Raw genomic sequence first — 22,955 nt, forward strand, 5'->3', positions numbered from 1 at the left:
TTTTTTTCCATAAACAACAACCTATCTGGATTCGATAAGAGAATCGATAAGGAATCGGTTCGATAAGAGGATTTGATAATAGGCTCGAACTCGATAATTTCTTATCAAACATCATACCTAATCACACATGGCACTCACAAGCATGACCACAGCACAGCACAATAAGAAACCACATGGATGGAGTGAATTATATTCATATAGCAGTTTTCTCGAGAGACTCAAAGCACTTTACATATTGAAACCCATTATCTACAATTCTTTAAGCTACATTTAAGCCAGTGTGGGTAGCAGGTGGGTAAAGTGTCTTGCCCAAAGACACAACGGCAGTGACTAGGATGGCGGAAGCGGGGATTGAACCTGGAACTCTCAAGTTGCTGGCACGGCCTCTCTACCAACCGAGCCACGCCACCCCAAATCAAGTTTTGATTGTGATGATGCCGGTCTTTGCTGGGAAAAGATGCCAGAACAGAACTATATCTTAGTAAAGGAAAATACACTCTCTCTTCTCTTGTTTCAGAGCGGCCCCTCACTCTTGGTACCTGTTTTTGAGTATTTGGGACTTGCCCAAGTCCCGAAAATGTGAAATCAGACCATGGAGGCATTGCGTAGATATTAGAGATGCGCGGTTTGCGGACACAACCGCGGAGTCCGCGGATTATCCGCGGGTCGGGCGGTTGAAATAAAAAAAAATTAGATTTTATCCGCGGGTCGGGTCGGGCGGTTGAAATAAAAAAAAAAAAGATTTTAAATAGATTCAGGCGGGTGGCAGTTAAACCAATTCGGAAATATATATACATAGTTAAATGTTGTTAACCACATACGAAAAACGAGCAGGCACCTGCAGCATGCCACAACAGAAGAAGAAAAAAAAAAAGAGATGGCAACGCCGGCAGCAAACGTGGTACGCGACAAACTAAAAAAGGGAATACTAAAGACCAGGGGAAAAAAGGCCAGAAAAGTTCAGCGTGGACTCGTTTTTATGAGGTTGTAAATCAGGATGATAGTAATGCTGGCTACGTGATTTGCAAGAGCTGCGACGCTGTTTATGTCTACGACAGTCACAAAACCGGGACATCTAACATGGTGCATCACATTTGTGCAAAACCCCGAACCTCCACAAACACCCTGAGCATGAGCAGTTTCGTCCGCCGTGATCCCAGAAGAGTGCCACAGGATGTTAAAACAAGATAGAACGCAGCTGCCTGCAGCAGTTTGAGTGGCGCGAGCGCGCTTGGAGGTGCACTCAGCGCGGCTCCCAGATGATTGCGCACTGGTGTGCGTCTGGGCTGTGACAGCGTGGCACGCATTGAATGTCTCTGCTACATTGGATCAGTCTCCTTTCTTTAACAGGCAAAAGCTTTATAACCTCACTAATGCCTTGCATCGTCTATATTAGATATATAACAACGGGCGGGTGGCGGATGGCGGGCGGGTGCGGTTTTGATTAAATGTTAGTTCGGGTGCATGGCGGATGGTTGACGACTTTTGTGATGCGGTTGCGGATGAAATAATTGCCTATCCGCGCATCTCTAGTAGATATCTATAAAGCAATCGTGCCTTCCTTCATACTTCTTCCAAATGAGCCGTTTGGAATTTGCCTAATTTGTGACGTTTTTCCAATTGGTGATGTGATCGGACATATGCATTTATGGTCAAGTTTTACCTGAAGTAGTCAATAAGTTCCTTATTTTTCTCTATCCTCTTGTTATGGGGCATACTGGCTCGTACATGCACATGCATCCTCAGCTGTTGCCATTTCTAATACAAAATAGCTTATTGTTCAAACTTATGTTTGTCAGTAGACTCGATATAGAAACACTACAACACGTAGTGGAAGTGGAAGCACGTAAATAAGACCGCACACAAAACGGCACATCCTGAAGAGACGGTCAGAAAGCAGCTTGAAGATGTTCAGTAAAACATAATATATTCACTTTTCTTAACCAAAGGACCACCATAACATGTTATGTAGACCTGAGTTTCTTAGCCATTGTTGGGCTGCCAAAAATGTGATTCTCTCAGCTTTGGTTTGGATAGGCCACAGCGGTACTCAGCTGAAATACACTTTTCTACCACTTGTTGCAGTAATGACAATATTAAACAAATAAAACATAAGAAATCTGGAGCTAAAGTCATAGAGAAGTTTCTTAAGCGCAAAAATTATGACTAAAGTGGCAAAGCTGTATTTTTATTTACACTTTAATTTTATTGACAGTTTATTTAGGAAACATGAATGGATAGATGGATGGATGTATTTTGTATTTAGTTAGAATGTATTTTTTAGCACTGAGTAATTGAATATAAATAAAAAAATATACAAAATGTAAAAAAAATTTAATAATATACTGCAAAAGAGTCCCTTCTTTGGCAGTATATTTTAATGGAATTAATTTTGTAATCAGCCATGATAATAATCTTTGTATTTCATATCATTTGACAAGGTTTATCCTGTTAAACTGTAAGTTAATTAGATATAAAAAAATAAATATGATTAAAGAGTAACATTACTATTTCAGTGTTAATATTTGAGTGGGCCCGGGCCCTTCTGTAGTAGAAAAGTTGGGACCCAAAGTCAAAAAGTTTAAGAACCTTTGATGTAGACCACAAAAAGTGTTTTAAATGTAGAAAAAAAAAAATCATATTATGACCCCTTTAAATTATCCATCCATCCATCCATTTTCTACCGCTTGTCCCAAATCAATTGATTATAAAATAAGACTATATTGCCTACATGAATAAAGTAAATGATACATGGACACAAGTCAATTCTTTGTTGAATGCAATCAGTCGTAATTTATGTTATTTCACCTTGTTGGAGTGTGTTGAGGGTGGGTTGACTGGGCTTGGGCGCCTGCATGCCTGGACCCAGGAAGTCAAGGCTGATGTTCACAGAGTGGTCTGACCAAGTGGAGGGGAGGGAATCTTTGGCTGCAGCACCTTGAGAAATGACTCCCTGCTGAGCAGTCTGCGGTTGAAGAGGCGCCCCAAAGTTGTGCATTGGCTGGAAAAGGTATAAAAAAATAAATCCATGTGGACCTCTGCCAAATAAATAAAACACTTTGACAGATCAAGATATTCCCCAACTATATAATGATTTGAGTTTTTAGCAATCTCTCTTTGGTCGAGAAATAATTCACACATGGTAGAAATTCACACCATGCTTCAATAAAAGTAATATAGTGTACTATGAAAATAAATGTTATAATAGGTAATGAAGAGCTACAGTTTCAGGTTCTGATCTTAATTGATTAAACCATACTCTTGAACAAAACAAGACTAAAGGGAGCGCTAGCTGTTTAGTTTAAGTGGGTCAAGAACATATTTCAAGAAAAGGAATTCTGTCTTTTTGGGAAATTTTAATTTTTTATGTGTCGCAAATCTGATTTTCTCATTCTTGATGTCAGTCGTAGAAAGAGTGGGTGGTTAGGCAGTGGTCGGGGGTGGAGGAGGGGAACCTGTTAACACTCTTGTGTCAAGGTTGTTGTCTATCAAAGAGAAGTGTCTTTATCAAAGGTGCCCACTGACTGATCACAAAGCAGTGCTGCAAAAGTTGAATAAACGCATACAAAATGATGGCTGTATGTTTATATGCTCTAAAAATTATTTGTGAAGGCAAAGGTTAAACAAATCCTTACATTAACACACAAGCAAGATATGTATGTTCGGAAGTGATGGCACTTGAACTCATATCTCAAGTAATACTATTGCTATATTGAAGTAGTGTGTGTATTTAAGGCCCAAGCACAAAAGGCCCTCTTGTATTTATTATGATTTGTATAGACACATGCAAGTAAATAAGTGTGTACTTTAATTGCATTTTTTCTAACCTATTTTTATTATTTCTCATACGCATACTTGGTACGAGACACATTCTTTGATCACGCAAATGTGTTGAAGTAATGACTTTTATGTCTTCTTCTTGCTTTTGTTGCTTCCTTGTCATGTTCTCTTGATCACGTGCTGTCTTTTGTCTTTACGGTTGAAAAACAACTATTTGTCAAAATGATTCGTCTCCAGGGGCAACGTTGTTTTATCAATTCCCGATGATGATCGTTACGCAAGAACAGCAGTTGTCACACAAGGTCATGTGACAAGACACTTCCTTTGGTCTCTCCTGTCCAAGTACAGAATGCAGACTTGCAATTACACATTTATTAGGTTTAGCAATGACTAATTGAAATCTACAGCTTCAAACTTGCTATCAAAAAAGGGAACGCAACAGATTTCTGCTAAGAAAATATGCCACCTCTTCCAAAACACTAAGCATTTCTTTTCTGCCTTGGATGCATCTTGTATGCTCTCTGGCCTATTATAATCATACACATCAGTCAAGTAACATTAACTGTTGATATCAGCATTCCAAATCTGTCAGGTATAATTCTCCCCAAAATGTCAACATGAAACTGATGTCATGTAAAGCTAAGTATATCAATGAATTATTCAAAATGGATCCTTGTGTGTATGAGTGCAACCATGCATACCTGTGACCTAGACTGAGGCAGGCCTGTGGCGCTCATGCTTTGTGTACTGTTCATGCTGAAGTTGAGGCTCTGAGAGGAGGTGAACGTCTGAGTTGGCCCCATCATGTCAAAAAGATCTGCTGAGGACGCATTGTTGCCCGCAGCGGCAACTGGGGCGGGGGCAGGACTTGCAGTCATGCCACCAAAAAGGTCATTTCCACTGGTGTCAACAGACTGAGCAGATGCTGGCATCTGGCCACCAGGGAATGCATTCCACTCTCCAAAATCTCCATTGCTGCTGGAGACCGGTGCGACTAAAGGAAGAAAGTAGAAAAAAGAAATATATATATATATTTTCCACACAAGCCACAATGTTGATATTTTAAAAGTAAATAACAGCAGCATTCTGCAAACAGAAATCAAAATGTCAAACTGAACCTGTCCTTGCAATCAACAGTTGCATCTTCGTAGGGTCAGTCCAGTTTTATCGAGGGTATTCTCAAAGACAACTGATGCCACATTTAAAATTTAATTGAATTGATTCTGCTTGTTGTCTCTCCCTCTCATATGCCCCCTCGCCCCCATCTTCCTCTGTCCCTGTCTCCTTGTCATCTATAACTGGAGCTGATGTGTGTCTGTTCTTGTTATGCAGAGCAGGTAGCATGCACCATATGGCCAGCTTTCCTTTTGAATATTCTAGCAGTATGCTGAAATAGCTACAATGGCACAACACACACTTAAAAAAACTTAAATCCTACCAGATCCTGCAGTAAGACCAGCAGAAGCAGCAGGTGAAGCGAAGTCAGCAAATCCACCGGTAAAGTCTACAATGAGAAATACATGAAGATGTCCATTTTTTATAGAAGAGCTCCAGGTGTTGAGCTGCCAGTTAGCATTCCTTCAGTGTCAGGAGTGTTGGGCAGAAAGGAGGGGTGGTGACATCTGTTCAGTCCTCCCACCCTCTTCATTCACCAGGGACAACTCCAAAAAACATCTGGTGCACTTAGTTCCTATACATTAACTCCCTCCTCCAACTGTCCCCAAAATCTGATGCCAGCAACAGCAGCTGCACACTGAAAAGTACGAAACTGTCAGGCCATCAGATTAGCGTTTCCCATTTTCTTGAAAAACTTCAATGTCCTGAATAGTGCGAGTGTGTAAGATCAAACAAACATATGACGCTTGGTGACCCTAAACATGTTACCAAGTTAAACTGTCAACTCCATTATGTTGCTGTAACATTGTATCACTGTGGGGAGTGCTCTGCAGCATAGTTCATTCTTTAACTGATGTTTCACACAGCTCAGAATTTAGTTGTAAAATGTAACATGTCATTTAACGCCCACCTGCTGGTGCATTGATCCATTAATTTATAAAGAGCTTTATTGACTTCTGACTTAGACTTTTGTTTCATCCAGAAACAGTATGTTATGCATCTGTAGAAAATATGGTAAGTACATTTTTGGCGCCCATACATTCAGGCAGCAACATCATTTGCAACAGTTTTTTGAAAAAGAAACATGAGTTACAGAATACCTGTGGGAGCAGGCTTTGAAGGTGTTGTGTCCACCATCAATAGATCAACTAGTCCACTACTAGAAGGCTGTGGTGCTGCTGACTCAGGCTGGAATATGAGAATAGACATAAATAAGAAAGGGACATACTTCCAACTACAGTACCTGAACTTTCTCTTAAGCACATGTTACCTGTTTGGTGGTGGTGGTGTTGTTTGGGCTCTGATCTCCTGTGTACTGGGCCGCCGCCCCCAAGTCCACTTTTTTAGATGGGACACCACCTCTCTTTCTGGTAGCTGTAGTCTCTGTTGCTTGGACTATTTGTACACTTTTGGTGGTAACTGTCTCTTCTTCATCTTTGAACTCCTTGCCTGACTTGCCGTTATGAGATGAGCGGCCCCGATCCTCCTCGTTGTCACTTGTAACAAAAAAATAAAAGAAGAAAAACAAATGATTGAAAGCCACTGTGAAAGGTTTTAGTGTTGCCCATATCTTTAAATGCTGAATATTAAGCTCTGTTTTCCCTTGTACTGGTAAGTGCTGAAGATGTAAATACCAGGTCTTGTTGTCATAATAGTAAAATACTGGCACTGAAAGCACACCAAATTAAAATCAAAACAAGGAAACATAATAGATCACAGATCCTGGAATCACACGTCCACATGTCGTATAGTTTAATGCTCTATTGTATTTAGGATAATAATCCTGGTTTGGATTCCATCAACATTGTTTATTTCATTTGTGCTCAAAAATGTGATTTAGTCAATTTACACTTCTGTCCTATATATTAATTGGTGTGTGCCATTTATGTTGGTTTTAGTAAGGACTTATAGACCTTTTTTCAGAGGCCTATGCTACATAGATATACTGTAATAATATGGACTGTTTGCAACTTGCTCATAGTTACATTTTTCAAAGCAAAAAATATAACAAAAACACCACCGGCTAGCTTATGTTACCATTAGTGGTTTAACAGAACACATTTGTTTTACAATTGTCCATATTTTTCACAATTACTAAGTTCATTTAATAAACATTTTTACCAGCCCGGACAAAATGATTGGCGTTTATGGCGGTTACTCACCCTTCTTGCCAACATGTACAAACAGAGAAAGTGTGCACACATAAAAGCAGTCCAAGAAAAGCAATGCACAATTTGCAGTTATGATGTTGTTATGATAGAATATACATTCAATGACAGCTAACGCTAGCTATCCAAATCACTATTATAGAATATATATTCAATGACAGCTAATGCTAGCTATCCAAATTACTATTCTTAGCTATCAACACCCAAAGCTAATGTGCATGCGGAGTTACGTCCTTACGTTCCAGAAGCTGTATTGGAAAGTTAGCGCCATCTAGGCATCTGTGTAAATGTTGCAAACAGCCCCTTTAGGTTTAAAAGGTATTGTCTAGTCAATCTTATTACCAATAATGGTGCATCTGCATAACAAAAATAAACAGCCTTGGTAAACTTCAACATGATTTTCAATCTTTGTATCACATGAAGCAGCATTTTCAAAATACCGTATTTACGCACTATAAGGCGCACCGGTTTATAAGGCGCACCTTCAATGAATGGCCTATTTTAAAACTTTGTTCATATATAAGGCGCACCGCATTATAAGGCACATAGAATAGACGCTACAGTAGAGGCTGGGGTTACTTTATGCATCCCGTAGTTGTGAGACCTGTTGTGGCTCAATATTGGTCCATATATAAAGGCGCACCGAATTATAAGGCGCACTGTCAGCTTTTGAGAAAATTGGAGGTTTTCAGGTGCGCCTTATAGTGCGGAAAATACGGTAGTTAGAATAGCGTTTTGGCAATGAAAGATTTTAATAATTGGAACATGGTTTGTGTCTCTTGCACCTACCTAAATCGGTCTGGTGAGTCATCTCTGTCCTTCTTCCTAAACTTGTTAATGGTATCGTCAATGGTGCTTCCAATCTTGTCGCTGATCTCACCCAGTTTATCGCTAAAAGCGTACTGCCCTTTGTTCTCCCAGTCGTCATCCCACTTGCGAGTGCTATCATTGAAGTCATACTTGTCCGCAGCTGGAGACCAACACATCAAGACATTAGGATTAGGTCAAACAGGGAAAAGCAAACAATGTTTTTGTTAAAAATGAACTAGGTTGAGTTTAGATCAATTTGTCAACAGTGGACTTACAGTAACCTCTGTATCCTCTAGTGTCGGAAGACACGCCAACATATTTGTCTTTGTTTTTCTTCGCTTTCTTCCTCTCTTCCCTCAGCCTTTCATCATCCTGGACAAACGCCACCATCTCCTTTACCTTCTGGCGCACGTTCACCCCTTGGTCTTTACCATGCTCATCTAGGTACAAAGATGCAGAATTTTAGGGACCTATTATTATGCGCTTGAATTTATGCACATTTCGCTATTCGTATTCTCCCATACAGCCTGCGGACACACCTACCCCGCCACGTAAGTGAGGCAAAAGTGCTTAAATAGTGAATGAAAGCGGGCTAATTACTGATGAGGCAGATTTTTTTGTGGTGCCTTTTTTGGTTTGGTGGAAATTGTAGAGCATAGAGTTTTACAAACAACTGTGAATGTCATTAAAATCCATCAAAAAGATATGGCTTATTTAAATATGAAAAAGCCATATAAATCCAGGAAGTTCAGTGTGTGCGCAAACTACAACAGCTTCTCCTTCCTGGCTGAATGTAAATCATTAATTTGTAGAAGAAACTATATTCCACTTATTATTATAACCACGCTGATGTTATGAGTTCTGTTTAGTACAGTTAGCCATGACGCGTCAGAGTGCCTTGCAAGGATAGCTCTGTGTCTCCTGTGTGTGCGTGGGCTCAAGTCTTCCACTTACGAATGCAGAGACACAGCAGGGATGATCTGCATTTTGATTTTTAATAGTTAATACAGAGTAGCATTATGGTCCTTTTATGCTAGTGTCTCAATTGACACAATCCAAATAGATTTGATAGCTTTCTGGATGTTTATTTTATAATTTTATTGTGTGTGGCACACACTGCATCCAAGTTTCAAGTGCAATACAATGTTTCATCTTCTCGAGGCGCTGGACTTACTGTAGCTTCAAAAGCGCTAAAGAACAAAAGTACTTAGGTCGATGAGATGGAACGCCCACATTTAAGGATTGCTCCAACCAAAGTGAAAATCTTGGATGAAGTCGCGATGTGACAGACTTAAGTCAAGGGGAAGAATGCAGCGCATTCAGAATCAGCGCAATTGTGCATTTTTTTTCCACTTAAGCACATGGGAGAATAGGGTCCTTAATGACCACAGTGAAATTATTAAACAAAACATTCAAATGCTGACTTGCACATGCAGACCACAGTAAACATAAACATTTTTGCACAGAAAATGCTGAACGCTCTTTCTTGTAAATTGCATCTTAAATACACACATGGTTAAAAATAATGTGAGCAGCTTAAGGTACGTGTGTGTGTGTGTGTGTGTGTGTGTATGTGTGCATGCACTCTTGTATTTGTGTGGTGTAAGGAATTGTGGAATAAGCAAAGCTTTCATCGGAGCTCACACTGAAGGTTTTGTTAATTAAAAGGGGAATTGCACTTTTTTTTTTAAATGTTGCCTATCGTTCACAATCATTATGAAAGACATGACAACGGATGGATTTTTTCTAATGCAGTTTATAAATAAACGTAAATATAGGTCCGCCTATAAAATCCAATAAATAACCATTCAAATCCGCCTACAAAATCCAATAAATAACCATTCAAAAAGCCCTAACAATACTCAATTTACATTTTGTGACTTGAATATTAACGAAGTATTAGTGATATTATCATTATAAGCGCTAACTCAAACAAACTAGAGCGGCGCAGTGATCACTTCCGGGTGTGCCTATGCTTACAACATCAAGTGGTCTGCTGCTTCCTCACATCCTTGCTCTCTATAAGTTTATTGTAGATCATAAATCGTGCCTCTCACCTGAAAAATAGATGGCTGATAATATAATCCGACCAGTTGGGACACTTTGACAGCCGTTTCGGACCTGGAACTGGCGAAGAAGACACGAAAAGCGCTTGTTCCATCCTACGCCACCTCACCCCGTTTCTTGGCGAGGATTATGAAACATTTTTCATCTAAATCGGAATATATGAACATCCTAGCAGTCGGCATCTTAATGACAGCAGACCTTATACAGTAAGTGATGTTTTATTATGTTTGTTGGCCCTCATAAAGTCTGCAGTGAGCAAAAATCAGTGATGAAGAAAGAAAACAAAAGCAAACGTTGTGATGCATTTTTTAATTTAATGCGCAGTGTATGATTAAAATACGTAAATGTTATTATAAATATGCCCGTTACTATATTACATATATACTTACATCATGAATATAAAACCTTAATGGAGGTGTTTGGATGTTTTTTTAGGGGCTCCATAGGCATAATTGAACGGCTCCTATAGGCTCCATTGTAAGCGGACTTTAGATCAAATTTATTTATTATTTAGAGTGCATTGAAAAAAAAATCCATCTGTCGTCATGTCTTTCATAATTATTTGTGAATGATAGGCAAAATTTAAAAAAAAAAACTGCAGTTCCCTATTAAATGTTCTGTCTCTCATTATACAACCATAACTTTACAACTAAAGTTATACTCTTCTGCCATGATGCACAGGAAAAGAAAAGAGAGAAAGTGGCAGAGAAGGGAAACACACTTACCAACAAAGTGGTAGCTTTCTAATGATCTCAGGTCATAAAGATGTTCTCTGGTACTAGTGACAACCCGCTCTGATCCATTCCTGATTAGATGAGCAAGCAGTAGTAGGGACTGCATGGGGCAACAGAACATATTATAATAGTCATAAAAAGCCTTTAGTATTATTCTCAATAGAAATATTGTATTCTATCCAAATTGCCTGACTTGGAATTTATTTTCAAGGTAATTTGGTGAAGAAAATTCTGGATAGGTTAAAAAGTCAAACATCTGAGGATTTTTAAACCATGATTTGGATGTGTAATGATTAAATGAATAAACTGAAAATCAGCTACAATTGTAAAAGGATCTATTAAGTCTGACCGCGGTCCTTTGTGCATGTGTTGCATATATGCAAATACCTTTGTATTGTATGAACATACCTTATAGACTCTCCTCCAGTTTTTCTTGTTGTCTCTCAGCATGCGGGCCCACAGCATGTTCATCACCTCTGGGAACTGCTCGTACATAAAGGTTGCTCTGAGCATTGGCACATTTACAGAGGAGAGAAAAAGGGAACATATTAACAGTTTTATCTACTTCATAATAGATATCAAAAATGCACCTTTATATGGTTTGTCTTGTAATAACTTCACTGGACCAAAAGGTTGTTTTAACCAAATGACCTCATGTATGAGTATGATCAATAATCAGTGATTCCCATGCATTTTTTTTTATTTCTAATTACGTTTAGACTTCCCGAGATAGATCTAGCACTACATTTTTTTATTAGACTTGGTTTTGCTACCTGCTCCGACTTGCTCACAAAGACATTATAATGGGACAGTCTATGTAGCTTGTCGTTCTCACTCAGTACAGTAGATGGCATCGTAACTGCTTCTCAACACACCTCATACACATACCTCATATGACTTGGTCGCGCATTATAACCCACCTGTTCATCAATAAAGTAATATATTGCACATACAAGGCTATATTTAAAATATGTGCACATTTGCATGACACACTCTGTTGCCCAAAATGAAACCAAAACCCACAAATCAAAGAGTTATTTAGTCATTAAACAACCTTCCCCAGCAACCCAACACCACAGATACATTGTAGTCCTTTGGGGAAAAATTTAATACATAGTTATATAAATTACAGACATAATCTTTGTTTTAATGTAATGTTGAGGAAAAATTCTGTTCCCGTGACAGTTTGAATTGTCATAGGAAATGTGATGGGCACAGGTGTTGTGCTTTATGTAACCACAGCAGCAAGGCTGTAGAACTTCCAGTATCCTCAACAATTATTACAGGCTGACAAAACAGAGCAAAACCTTTTGAAGTACTCAAAGATTGCAAAAGTAATCTGATGATGATGATCTGCAGAAACCAAGCAAAATACAGTACAGCAGAGTACACCTGTTCCATTTTATTTCTAGGTCAGTGTTTTTTTTTTAACTTAATGACATTACAATAAATCATGCTGCTTTCCTCACCTTGAAATGTCACTCATCTGTTGTCCTGATGGCCCCCAAGGGTCATCATTGGTAGCTTCTCTGACTTTGGACTCCACCTCCGAGTAATTCATCACCACATTGGTACTGTGCAGAATAAAAAAACAATCAATATGAAAGAAGTACATGACATGTTGAGGTGAAAAACTTTACTGCCACACCCACACACTTGTTCTTTTAGTGCCTGGACAATAGGACAAAAGGGAATGCCTTTTTGGTTGAACTCTCTGGATTAAACACACCGTAGAAAAAAGAAACCGGTTAAAAGATACATACACAGGACAAAAAAGTAAATGGCACAGAAAAGTCAAGGACTGCATTTATTGTGAGAGAACTGTTTGCTGACATTTAGTTAACTAGAAGTACAATATAGGTCAACACAAAATTAGGCAAGACTGGTCTTGGCCATCTTAAATCTAATGAGAACTCAGTAGTTTGTGAAAACACACACAATGATGATAGAAAATAAAGCCACATCTTTTGTTTTCATTTGTTAAGTCATTGTACACATGTTGCACTTATGTTAGACGTGGTTAGAATGTGAACTCGTTGAACCTTCAAAAAATATCACAAAAATTATTATGTATATGTTAAGCCATAAAAGGCAAACAAACACAAAGAATGTAGGACCTCAGACGTCACCTAAGATCACACAACTTGGGAAGAAAACATTCATATTTGCACAAGGACTTGAATGTTAAAGTGTCATCTGGTGCGATCCAACCAGTTAATAGTGACTACACAACTTATTGTGTGAATGCCTACAGGCATTCTACACCAAAATGAATCTATTTATTATTATTCTTCCGAAGAGATTTTCGTCCGCCTCTAACTCCCAAACCGTTCACCCGACTTCAAACATCAAAACGTTTAGCTCTCTCAGGACAAGCAGGATCATTCAATAAATGTTCCCCAATATTACCGGTTACACAGTAAATCCTCATTGTCATGGTTGTATTGCTCTTTTTTTCTTTCTTCTACTCCTCCCACATCTACTACTCCTCCTCGACCATTTCACCATTAAAACATTTGTTTTGATTGGGACAAAACGACTTGGTATTTTTTTTAACCCAAAACATTTCAAATTTCTACGGTATTCATGGGTTTTCCAAACTATTGGACAATATAATTGGTACTCCTCCCACCATTCTCACTTACAGTTGCCATTTTTTCCCCGCCTAAAAATAACCTTGACTTCAAGTAGATATTCCACACTATCAAAAATATATTTGTTGTAGTAAAAAACATTTACTTAGTCTGAAACTAGCAAATAAGTAATACTTTTGCAGCAATGCATGCTGGGTAATGATGTCATTTTGACCCAACACATTAAGAATAAGCGATGGCAGCCATCTTTGAATTGCAATAAATAGTCCCTTTTGTGGCTAATTTGCATTGTATCTGTTTGAATGTATTCATAAATTATGATTTTATTTGTGCAAACTATGTGAAGCTCCACATTGGAGTAATCTTTTAACGGCAAGAATCCTGCGAACACAAAGTCATGTAATGTTGACTGTCTTACAGATTCAAGCATAAGTTGAAGCATTTATACTGGGACCTCTATATTTTCCTATCAATCAAAGTAAAGGTTTCAACTGTGTTTTTTCTTTAAATGTTAAATTGTTTGCAGGTTAAAGTTTCATACAATCAAGTAACATATTTTATCGGGAAAAAATATGTTGAAACATCCACAAAATTTGCTGAATACGTAGTAGTGTTCCAGCAAAGAACTCTGGGTAATCAATAAATTCAATGGTTGAATGTCTCCCTTTAAAAACAAAGGTCGGAATGGATAAAATATCTATCTGTCACCACAGTAATGTGGGTTCAAATCCTGGAGAGACCAAATACACAACTCTTTTTTAGATCATTTTACATGAGTTTAATGCCAATTATTGCAATATTCATAGTGTTTCCGTATAGTTTACAATCTTCAAGACTAAAGCGATTTCAACATTAAAATAATTTCTACTAGGGTTTCTCCTTAATTTATTAATCTTATGCGACAAGCCGCCAGGGCATTTTTATTACTGCCACACCTTGAAAATAAGTTATTTTTTTAACTTGAAAACAAATTAAAGTAATATAATATATTGTAGCCCCAGAAGAAATCCCAATGTCTGACGCTAATTTTACCTTTTATTACCAATCTTATGATAACAAACGGCACTATTCCAACAGGTTTTACATACTGTGTAAACACTTTCGTCTTTTGAGTGTGCGCGTCCGTGGACACACAACACTTCCTCATTCTCCGCCAATCACCTTTCAGGCACGGACGGTGTGTTTGTAAACATGGGAAAAACTGACATCAAATCCAAACCACACAAACATAAAACGTTAACATTAGCTGGTTGTTAACAGTATGAATTGATATATATAGCCTAATATGTGTGCACTATTGATAAGTGATGTACCGATAACTTGACCACTGAAAAAATACTTTGATAATCGAAAACCACGCTATCGAAACCGGATGCAAACAAAACGCACGCCATTGTCTGGAGTGTTGTCGACATGTCTGCGATGTGGACGTGATTTTTATACATATTGCAGATATACCCGCGGACAGCCATCTACAAAATGTGCAAATATTAAGAGGACAATGGCGGCTTTTAAGAAGAGAAAGTCGAGGTGGCGACATGTCCAGGGTGTACAGCGCCTTCTGCCCGAATGCAGCTGGGATAGGCTCCAGCACCCCTGTGCTAGGAGGGGAAACCCTGTCGACTATGGAAGTATTTCTATATTCAAACCATTTGACAGTCTAACTGATTCTATCCTTCCTTCAATATTCCACTAGCATTCTTCAATTTTCTAACCAGTCTTAACATATTTTATTGTAAAAATACCTTGCTATATCCCCAAAATTTTATGAAAACGTAGTACCGTTGCACTGAAGAATTCTGGGTAATTACATGTCAATTTTAATGGCTGAATCTCTCCCTTTAACAACAAATTTAATTTGACAGCTCGGACGTTTGGCAGAGTAGATAACATATATATGCCTTTTAACCCAGTGAGCCATCCATCCATTTTCTACCGTTTGTCCCGTTCGGGGTCACGGAGGTGGCTGGAGCCTATCTTAGCTGCATTCAGGCAGAAGGCGGGGTACACCCTGGACAAGTCGCCACCTCATCACAGGGCCAACACAGATAGACAACATTCACACTCAGTGATGTGGGTTCAAATCCCGGAAGGGACCAAAAACATTTTTTTTTTTGACGCAATTTAACATCTTTGAGTCATATAGTTTAATTCCAACGATTACAACATACATTTATCATTTCAATGTGCTTTAATATCAGTCATGGTTTCAACTTGTTTGTCCTTTAAGTTAGCTTGTTTGAAAGTAATGTTAACATAAAATAATGAAGTATATTTTATTGTAAAGGATAAACATTAATTTATACCTGAAATTAACCAAAATGGTAGTCCCAACACAGCAATGCTTTTGTTGGCGCACACGGGTCATATTTAATCAAAGCTGGAAAAAGGTATGACAGACTGGCCATTTAGTTGAGTGACTAGAAAGCTTGACTTTCAAGCAGAAGACCCAGGTTCAAATCTCACCCTGCCCAAAAGCATAGATGGAGCAATGGTGATTAAAATTAGTATGTGAACGCTGCCGTGCAAGCTTCTTTAGCTAATTTTACAGCCAGTTATATAGCGTAATATTACAACATACATTTATAATGTCTATATTCAGTACAATTTCTGATCTCCAACATAGTGTGTGTGTGTGACTATCAATGGTACTTTAAATTTAACTTTAAATCATTCCTAAAATCACAGTATTTGTATATTCAAACCATTTCACAGTCAAACTGTTTATATCCTTCCTTCGATATTCTACTAGCATTTCAACTAGCATTCTTCAATATTCAAACCATACCTACTGCACATTCAACATTCAAACATATTCTTACAATCATTTTACATTCCTTCTGCATTTCAGTTTAGCTGCAGAATTGAGGCATTCACACACAATTTCTACATAAATTGTATTTTCAAGTTGTTCTATGTTTCACTACAAGGAGGTTAACTATGTTTTACTCTTATGTTCAAGAGCATGACACATTAACTCGAATCGCCTTCAGAATGTCTACTTTTCCACTTCCTCCTTAGACACTACTTCTCTGTCAGCACTGTTATTGGACTACACGATCAGATCGGCCGATAAGCATAAATGTCATCGTCATTGGGCATGTTGTAAAGAAAAATGTAAAAATGTGATGCATCATTTTGAAAATAAAATAAAACCAATCTGAATCTGAATCAATAAATCGACGATGTGAAATTTATTTGCAGTAAATGAGACCAATTAAATACGAGACATTTGCAATCCCTCTCTATTTCTAGTTACAATGCCAACAAGAGTACAAGAGCAAGTCACTGTGGAGCTTAAAATGGTGGCGTCCATGTTATACAGTATGGTCCTACTGTAGCGACAAGACACTACTGCATTTTAGATTTATTAACAAAATGCAACAGGTTACGGTGACGGTCCATATGCTAAAAACAAGTTATATAGGGTTATCATAAGCAACATCTTCTAAATGTGTACCAAACATAACACACACCTCCTTGTTTTTACCAACCAAATGGTTTGGTAATGGTGTAACTAAATAAAATGTTACTTATTTCAGTTTAAAACAATTCACTACATGATGTTACAAATGTTTACATTTAAATTGTATTTATTCTGTCATCAGTCCCTAAATCCCTGATCAGCTAAAGTATTCTTATTGTACAGCAGTTAAGATAAGTTAAGTTACTAAAGTTAAAATGTTACTAATATATTCAAAGATTTTATTGTGGTGACCATTTTGGGCTATTTCAATTTCAAACAAATCAAAGGTCAACGAGCGTCACAAAATGGACTGTGTTCAACTTTGCAGATTCCAGTTCTCCCATACAATTTTTCAGAATAACGATGGCAAGTTTAACCACTCCAGATAAAGAAAGTTTGCTAGTGAGTACAAAAGGAACAGCCAATACATATAAGAGGGAGCATTTTGAAACACTTTGCTAGAAGTGAATGTAGCAAAAGCACAGCCATATTTAGCACTTAGTGGTGTTGCCATAATGGTTTCAGCACAGCAAGATAAACACTTGCAGCATGCATAATCAAACTTCTTATTTCATTTTATCAGAGCTGCAGCATTTGGGACATTTGTACTATGCACTTCCTGACCTCCTCACATATTAATGCCACCTCAGCACAGGGCCTGAAAGAGCAGCATTGATTTGGTGGTAGTTAAACTGGGATACACCCTTTTCTGTGGTTGTGAAGACAGGCTGCATCACTACGTCAAGCTGCAAGGGACCATGATTACATACCCAGTACACAGTGTGCTTTGGAAGAAAAAGCAAGTTCATGGTAAATAAATAGTTTCAACATCGACATGGCAGGTGTTTGGTATTTTAGATTTGCTCACATGTTAAGGTCCAAAATAGTTCTGGAATGGAAGTGGTGTAACATCTCATGAGGTTTTTAAGAGATTCTTCCAGTAACTTTCTGTATACTGTGGGGTCTGAACAGTTATATCCTTTCCCTTGTTGACATTTATGTATAATGCCTCATGTTCTTATAAATGGCACATACATACAGAACAAGGATGTAGTGACGCAATGCCTTATCTTTTTTATTTACCGGCGGCCATTGCCTTCGATGTTGTCGATAAAGCGGAAGTTGCAACTCTCTCTGACAGTGGAGCGCTATCACACACCTTTCCTTTTTACAAGATATATTTTGTAGATTGTCATTACCTAAGTCTTTCACTCTTCACACACCTAGCCATTTCCATGTATTAACAAAACAAACAGACAGCTTAAGTGCAATCCGTTGGAAACGGTTCTATTTACACTCCTTTACAGTGTATGACACATTGTCACCCAACTCTTAGAAAACCAGACGCAGTTTTAAAAAAATACTTGAATATCACGTTTTCCCACTGTCTTTTGTGCCCTATCTGTGTCACTCTGCTGGCAAAAGTGCATCCAGCAGAAAAACACTCCTGGATAATAGAGCTCTTATGTCAATAGATTTTGTATGATGGTTTGCCGCAAGCTATAACACAAGAAAATATAAATGTCCTTACATGTGAAGCTAAATTTGTAAAAAATTAAGATGCTGAAAGCTTGAAAATATTTACTACTGGCTTGAACTTTGGTCTGCCATCACACACAACTGACACTTGCTGGCATCTAGGAATTAATGTAAAGGCAACCTACTTGGATATGCTTTTTAAATAAGTTCACTTGTTAACAGCATTGATATTGATTTGGTAGCAAATAAAGAATTGCCAATAACAATACTTTTTAATTGAACATGTTTAAGATCATTGAATGAATTTGCCTTTTGTCATTGTTTAAAAACATGATCATAATCATTGTAAATATTGACAATTTTAGACAACGTGTTGATCAACACACATATTTGTAAACAATTTACATGGATATACAATACCCGACAATCACTACGTTTCCATGCACTAAATTAGTCCGATTTCTCAAATAGATTAGATTTTTTTTATTACATATAATTATTTAAGTAGAAATAGTTTAAGCAGTGTTTCTTAACCATAAGGTCGCTGTGGTCCTTATGGGCCGCAGTGGTACTCCGTTGTAATACATTTTTCACCACCTTGTCGGCTCTGATGACAATCTCGTGATTGTAGCTGAGATAGGCTCCAGCGCCCCCCGCTAACCCCGAAATGAATAAGCGGTAGAAAATGGATGGAGGGAAGTGTAAAAATAAGAATTAGCATGTCACTAAACATGAAGTACACGTTTGTTACTTATGGACTAAGTACATCATATCAAAAGATGATTCTTAGTTTTTATTCTAATTAGGGTCCAATGAGCCCAAATAGCAAAAGGAAATAAAAAATAAAAAAAGCATGTAAACAAACAGCTTGGGCCTTAAGAGGTGTTAATATAAACAACTTAAGAAGTCTTGCAAAATAAAAAGGTAGGAAGTAGTTACACACTAATAAATTATACATGACTAAATGTAGAATGTAAGTCAATAAAATCCTCTACACCTCCCTAATACCAAAGTACATGTCAAACTACTTCCTTAGTGTAAATGACCGCCATAACCACAACACCAGGGGGAGTTCCACAAACAATGTTAAACCCAGATTCCGATCTAACAAAGGTCTAAACTCATTCTCCTTCTATGCCACATCAATATAGAATGCACTCCCAACAGGTGTAAAAGAAAGTGCATCTCTATCCTCCTTCAAAACCGCACTAAAACAACACCTCCAGGCAACTTCAACCCTTGACGAACACCCTCCCCTTTCCACATCCCACCTCCCCGGATTGTAAATAACCAAATGACAATAATCAAATGTATTTCTAATGTATATACCATATTTTTAGGAGTATAAGTCGCACCTGCCGAAAATGCATAATAAAGAAGGAAAAACACATACATAAGTCACACTGGAGTATAAGTCGCATTTTTGGGGGAAATGTATTTGATAAAACCCAACACCAAGAATAGACATTTGAAAGGCAATTTAAAATAAATAAAGAATAGTGAACAACAGGCTGAATAAGTGTACGTTATATGACGCATAAATAACCAACTGAGAACGTGCCTGGTATGTTAACGTAACATATTATGGTAAGAGTCATTCAAATAACAATAACATATAGAACATGCTATACGTTTACCAAACAATCGGTCACTCCTAATCGCTAAATCCCATGAAATCTTATACGTCTAGTCTCTTACGTGAATGAGCTAAATAATATTATTTGATATTTTACGGTATTGTGTTAATAATTTCACACATAAGTCGCTCCTGAGTATAAGTCGCACCCCCGGCCAAACTATGAAAAAAACTGCGACATATAGTCCGAGAAATACGGTACTTGTTCTTATGCTATCTGAACTCACTATGATCTCTGCTCGCTGTACATATCCTACCAAGTCAGACCTACACTGTTTCAATGCCCATTTCTCTGATGATGCAATTGTTGATGACTGAAGTGCTGTTATCATGCCACCCCCCGGATTGTAAATAATGTAAATAATTCAATGTAAATACTCTGATGATTAACTTGTGTGATGACTGTATTATAATGATAGTATATATCAGTGACGTGCAGTCACTAGAGGGCCCGCCTCACCTGCCATCATGGAAAGAAAAAAAATATAAAAAGAAAAAAATGTTATTAAATTGTTATATGTATCCAGTGATTATACTATAAAGTTATTTTCCATTTAACTTCACCAGTTTTAGATTATTTTTATTTAAAATCGCTGAATTTTCACATTTGCTGTTCAAATACTGAGAAGAGACGGTGCGGTGAACAGCAGCCAGTTGAGGCACGTCACTGCGTTGTGCCTCACCATGGATTGCGGACTCGGCTAACTGCTGGCCTGCTGTGCAGTGAGACCATATTGCTATATGAATTATATTATACATTTCCATAGTTTAGTTAGCTGAGGTATATAATGTACAGTGTATTTTGTCAACAACTGTATGTGTGTAACGTATTTCTTGTGCTGAGCGATCATAAAACGGCTGCAAAAGACGCACTGGTGGAGGCTCGCAGTAATCCCGCCTCCTTCACCCGCGCCGTAGAATGCAACCCCTGACAGGAGTGTTATATCAACTAAAGCCCACACTTAAACTTTCCACGGGCAAGATTGAATCTATTTAAAAAAGTTATTTCATAAGAAGCCAAAAAGTGCAAAAACAATAATGTTCGTGTTGAAGGAGTTGTGAATGACTGCAGGGCCACAAAATTAGGTACACCTGCAGACTGCAGGTGTACCTAATTCACAACTCCTCCAACACGAACATTATTGTTTTTGCACTTTTTGGCTTCTTATTAAATAACTTTTGTAACCTATTTTTATGGGCTTTCCTCTTTGTGATGTTAAGTTCCTGTTATGCACTCTTATACAGTATATGCCTTGAGCTCTTACTTTGAAGGCGCTAAGAGCGGAAGTGATGACACGTTGGAGTGGAGGGAAGGTTTTTGAAAGAAGGTAAATAAAGTGGTCCTCGTGTAAACTGGAGCCTCCGTGTTTGTTATTTTGTAGTTTCATACAGTATAGGCGACATTTATAAACCCTCGGTTACACTTTTTTAAATAGATTCAATCTTGCACGTGGAAAGTTTAAGTGAGGGCTTTAGTTGCTATAACACTCCCGTCAGGGGGTGCATTCTACGGCGGGGGTGCAATTATCCAGCACAACCGCGGCACATGGACTTCATTTATAAGTAAAGGTAAGACCATAATAACGTTTTTTTTATTAAATGTGCTTTTTTTGTGTGCTACAGTTTGTATGTGTAAAGTTAAAGTTAAGTTAAAGTACCAATGATTGTCTCACACACACTAGGTGTAATGAAATGTGTCCTCTGCATTTGACCCATCCCCTTGATCACCCCCTGGGAGGTGAGGGGAGCAGTTGGCAGCAGCGGCGCCGTGCCCGGGAATAATTTTTGGTGATTTAACCCCCAATTCCAACCCTTGATGCTGAGTGCCAAGCAGGGAAGAATGCTGGTATGAGCTTTTAAACATAACCCGTTAACTGCTGCCAATCAAATGGTGAATAAGATACTCTTTAGGGTTCATATGTTTGTAAATCTGACTGTGATGAAGTCAGTGCCTCACCAGCCATCAACCTCACCGCACGTCACTGGAGTATATATCTGTACCATGAATTGATTTACGTGGACCCCAACTTAAACAAGTTGAAAAACTTATTCGGGTGTTACCATTTAATGGTCAATTGTACGGAATATGTACTGAACTGTGCAATCTACTAATAAAAGTTTCAATCAAGAAATCAATCAAAAGATGGGTCCTATTATTCCACATACAAACAATCACACACTTCCAAGATGAAGTGAGCAAAACTTATCGACAAGTGCCATGACAACAACGTCATATGGCGACTTGACGTATCTATTACCAATCATTCCAAAGGGTTTTGTTAAACGTGACGTTCTTTGCACACATTCGCAGCGACATTCCCCCTCAATTATCCCAAAGCTGTCAAACTAGCTTAGCTGGCTAGCCGGGTCAGTTAGCCACCTAGCCAGGAAGTTAGCTTGTTGGCTAACTGAGTTAGCTTGACCTGTCGAGAAATAACAACAACACGCTTAAGTATGTCGCGGCGGCACACACCGACTGCCATAAAAGTAACAATGGCATTAAAAAGTGCAGACGTTGAGAGAATTTACTAACTAGGCTACGTGGCTACTATAGCAAGCGCCCCCCCCCCCTAGCTAGCTAACTTGTTAGAGCGACGTGACGTCAAAGTTGTTCATACGTGTCTCTTTCAAAGCAGGTAAAAAGTCCTCACACAAACACCACCAGCCTTTCAGTGGAGATACTTACGCTTTGTCAACGAACTCCCGAACCTTCCACATGTTCAGCATCTTGTGAAAAAAGGAAGCTTTTCGCCAGCCCGACACCGACAGCAAAGCTGGCTTGACGTGGGGAAAGTAACGAGTGGTTCCACCTCTCTTTCTTTCTGCACAGGAGGCGCAAACTCAGGAGAGTTCACTGGCGTCACTTTCATGACTGGATTGGCCATGATGTGCCGAAGACCTGACATGGCAAACATTTTGTTAACAGAAACACGTCAGCATTAGCGACATTAAACTTTTCGAAAGTTATATGAGCACAACCCCTGTCAAATAATCATATTTAGATGGCGATGCCGAATAAATGCAATTTACAAACCCCGTTTCCATATGAGTTGGGAAATTGTGTTAGATGTAAATATAAACGGAATACAATGATTTGCAAATCAT

At 38.3% G+C, this 22,955-nt stretch overlaps 1 protein-coding gene across 1 annotated transcript in view; it reads right to left on the reverse strand.

Annotated features, from left to right (window-relative positions):
• clint1a (clathrin interactor 1a) overlaps positions 1 to 22,727 on the reverse strand; it is a 25,690-nt gene extending 2,963 nt beyond the window's left edge. The window contains exons 1-11 of the mRNA XM_061927547.2: positions 22,537 to 22,727; positions 12,145 to 12,249; positions 11,084 to 11,180; positions 10,667 to 10,775; positions 8,150 to 8,314; positions 7,854 to 8,034; positions 6,167 to 6,392; positions 5,997 to 6,084; positions 5,219 to 5,284; positions 4,482 to 4,774; positions 2,809 to 3,001 (exon numbers count right to left, since the gene is read on the reverse strand). Coding sequence (XP_061783531.2) covers positions 2,809 to 3,001; positions 4,482 to 4,774; positions 5,219 to 5,284; positions 5,997 to 6,084; positions 6,167 to 6,392; positions 7,854 to 8,034; positions 8,150 to 8,314; positions 10,667 to 10,775; positions 11,084 to 11,180; positions 12,145 to 12,249; positions 22,537 to 22,577 — 1,564 coding nt within the window. The 5' untranslated portion in view covers positions 22,578 to 22,727. The remainder of the gene's footprint in view (positions 1 to 2,808; positions 3,002 to 4,481; positions 4,775 to 5,218; positions 5,285 to 5,996; positions 6,085 to 6,166; positions 6,393 to 7,853; positions 8,035 to 8,149; positions 8,315 to 10,666; positions 10,776 to 11,083; positions 11,181 to 12,144; positions 12,250 to 22,536) is intronic.
• Between the last annotated feature and the right edge of the window lie 228 nt (positions 22,728 to 22,955).

The sequence above is a fragment of the Nerophis lumbriciformis genome, linkage group LG35 (assembly GCF_033978685.3).
Source record: "Nerophis lumbriciformis linkage group LG35, RoL_Nlum_v2.1, whole genome shotgun sequence".
NCBI classification, from domain to species: Eukaryota; Metazoa; Chordata; class Actinopteri; order Syngnathiformes; family Syngnathidae; genus Nerophis; species Nerophis lumbriciformis.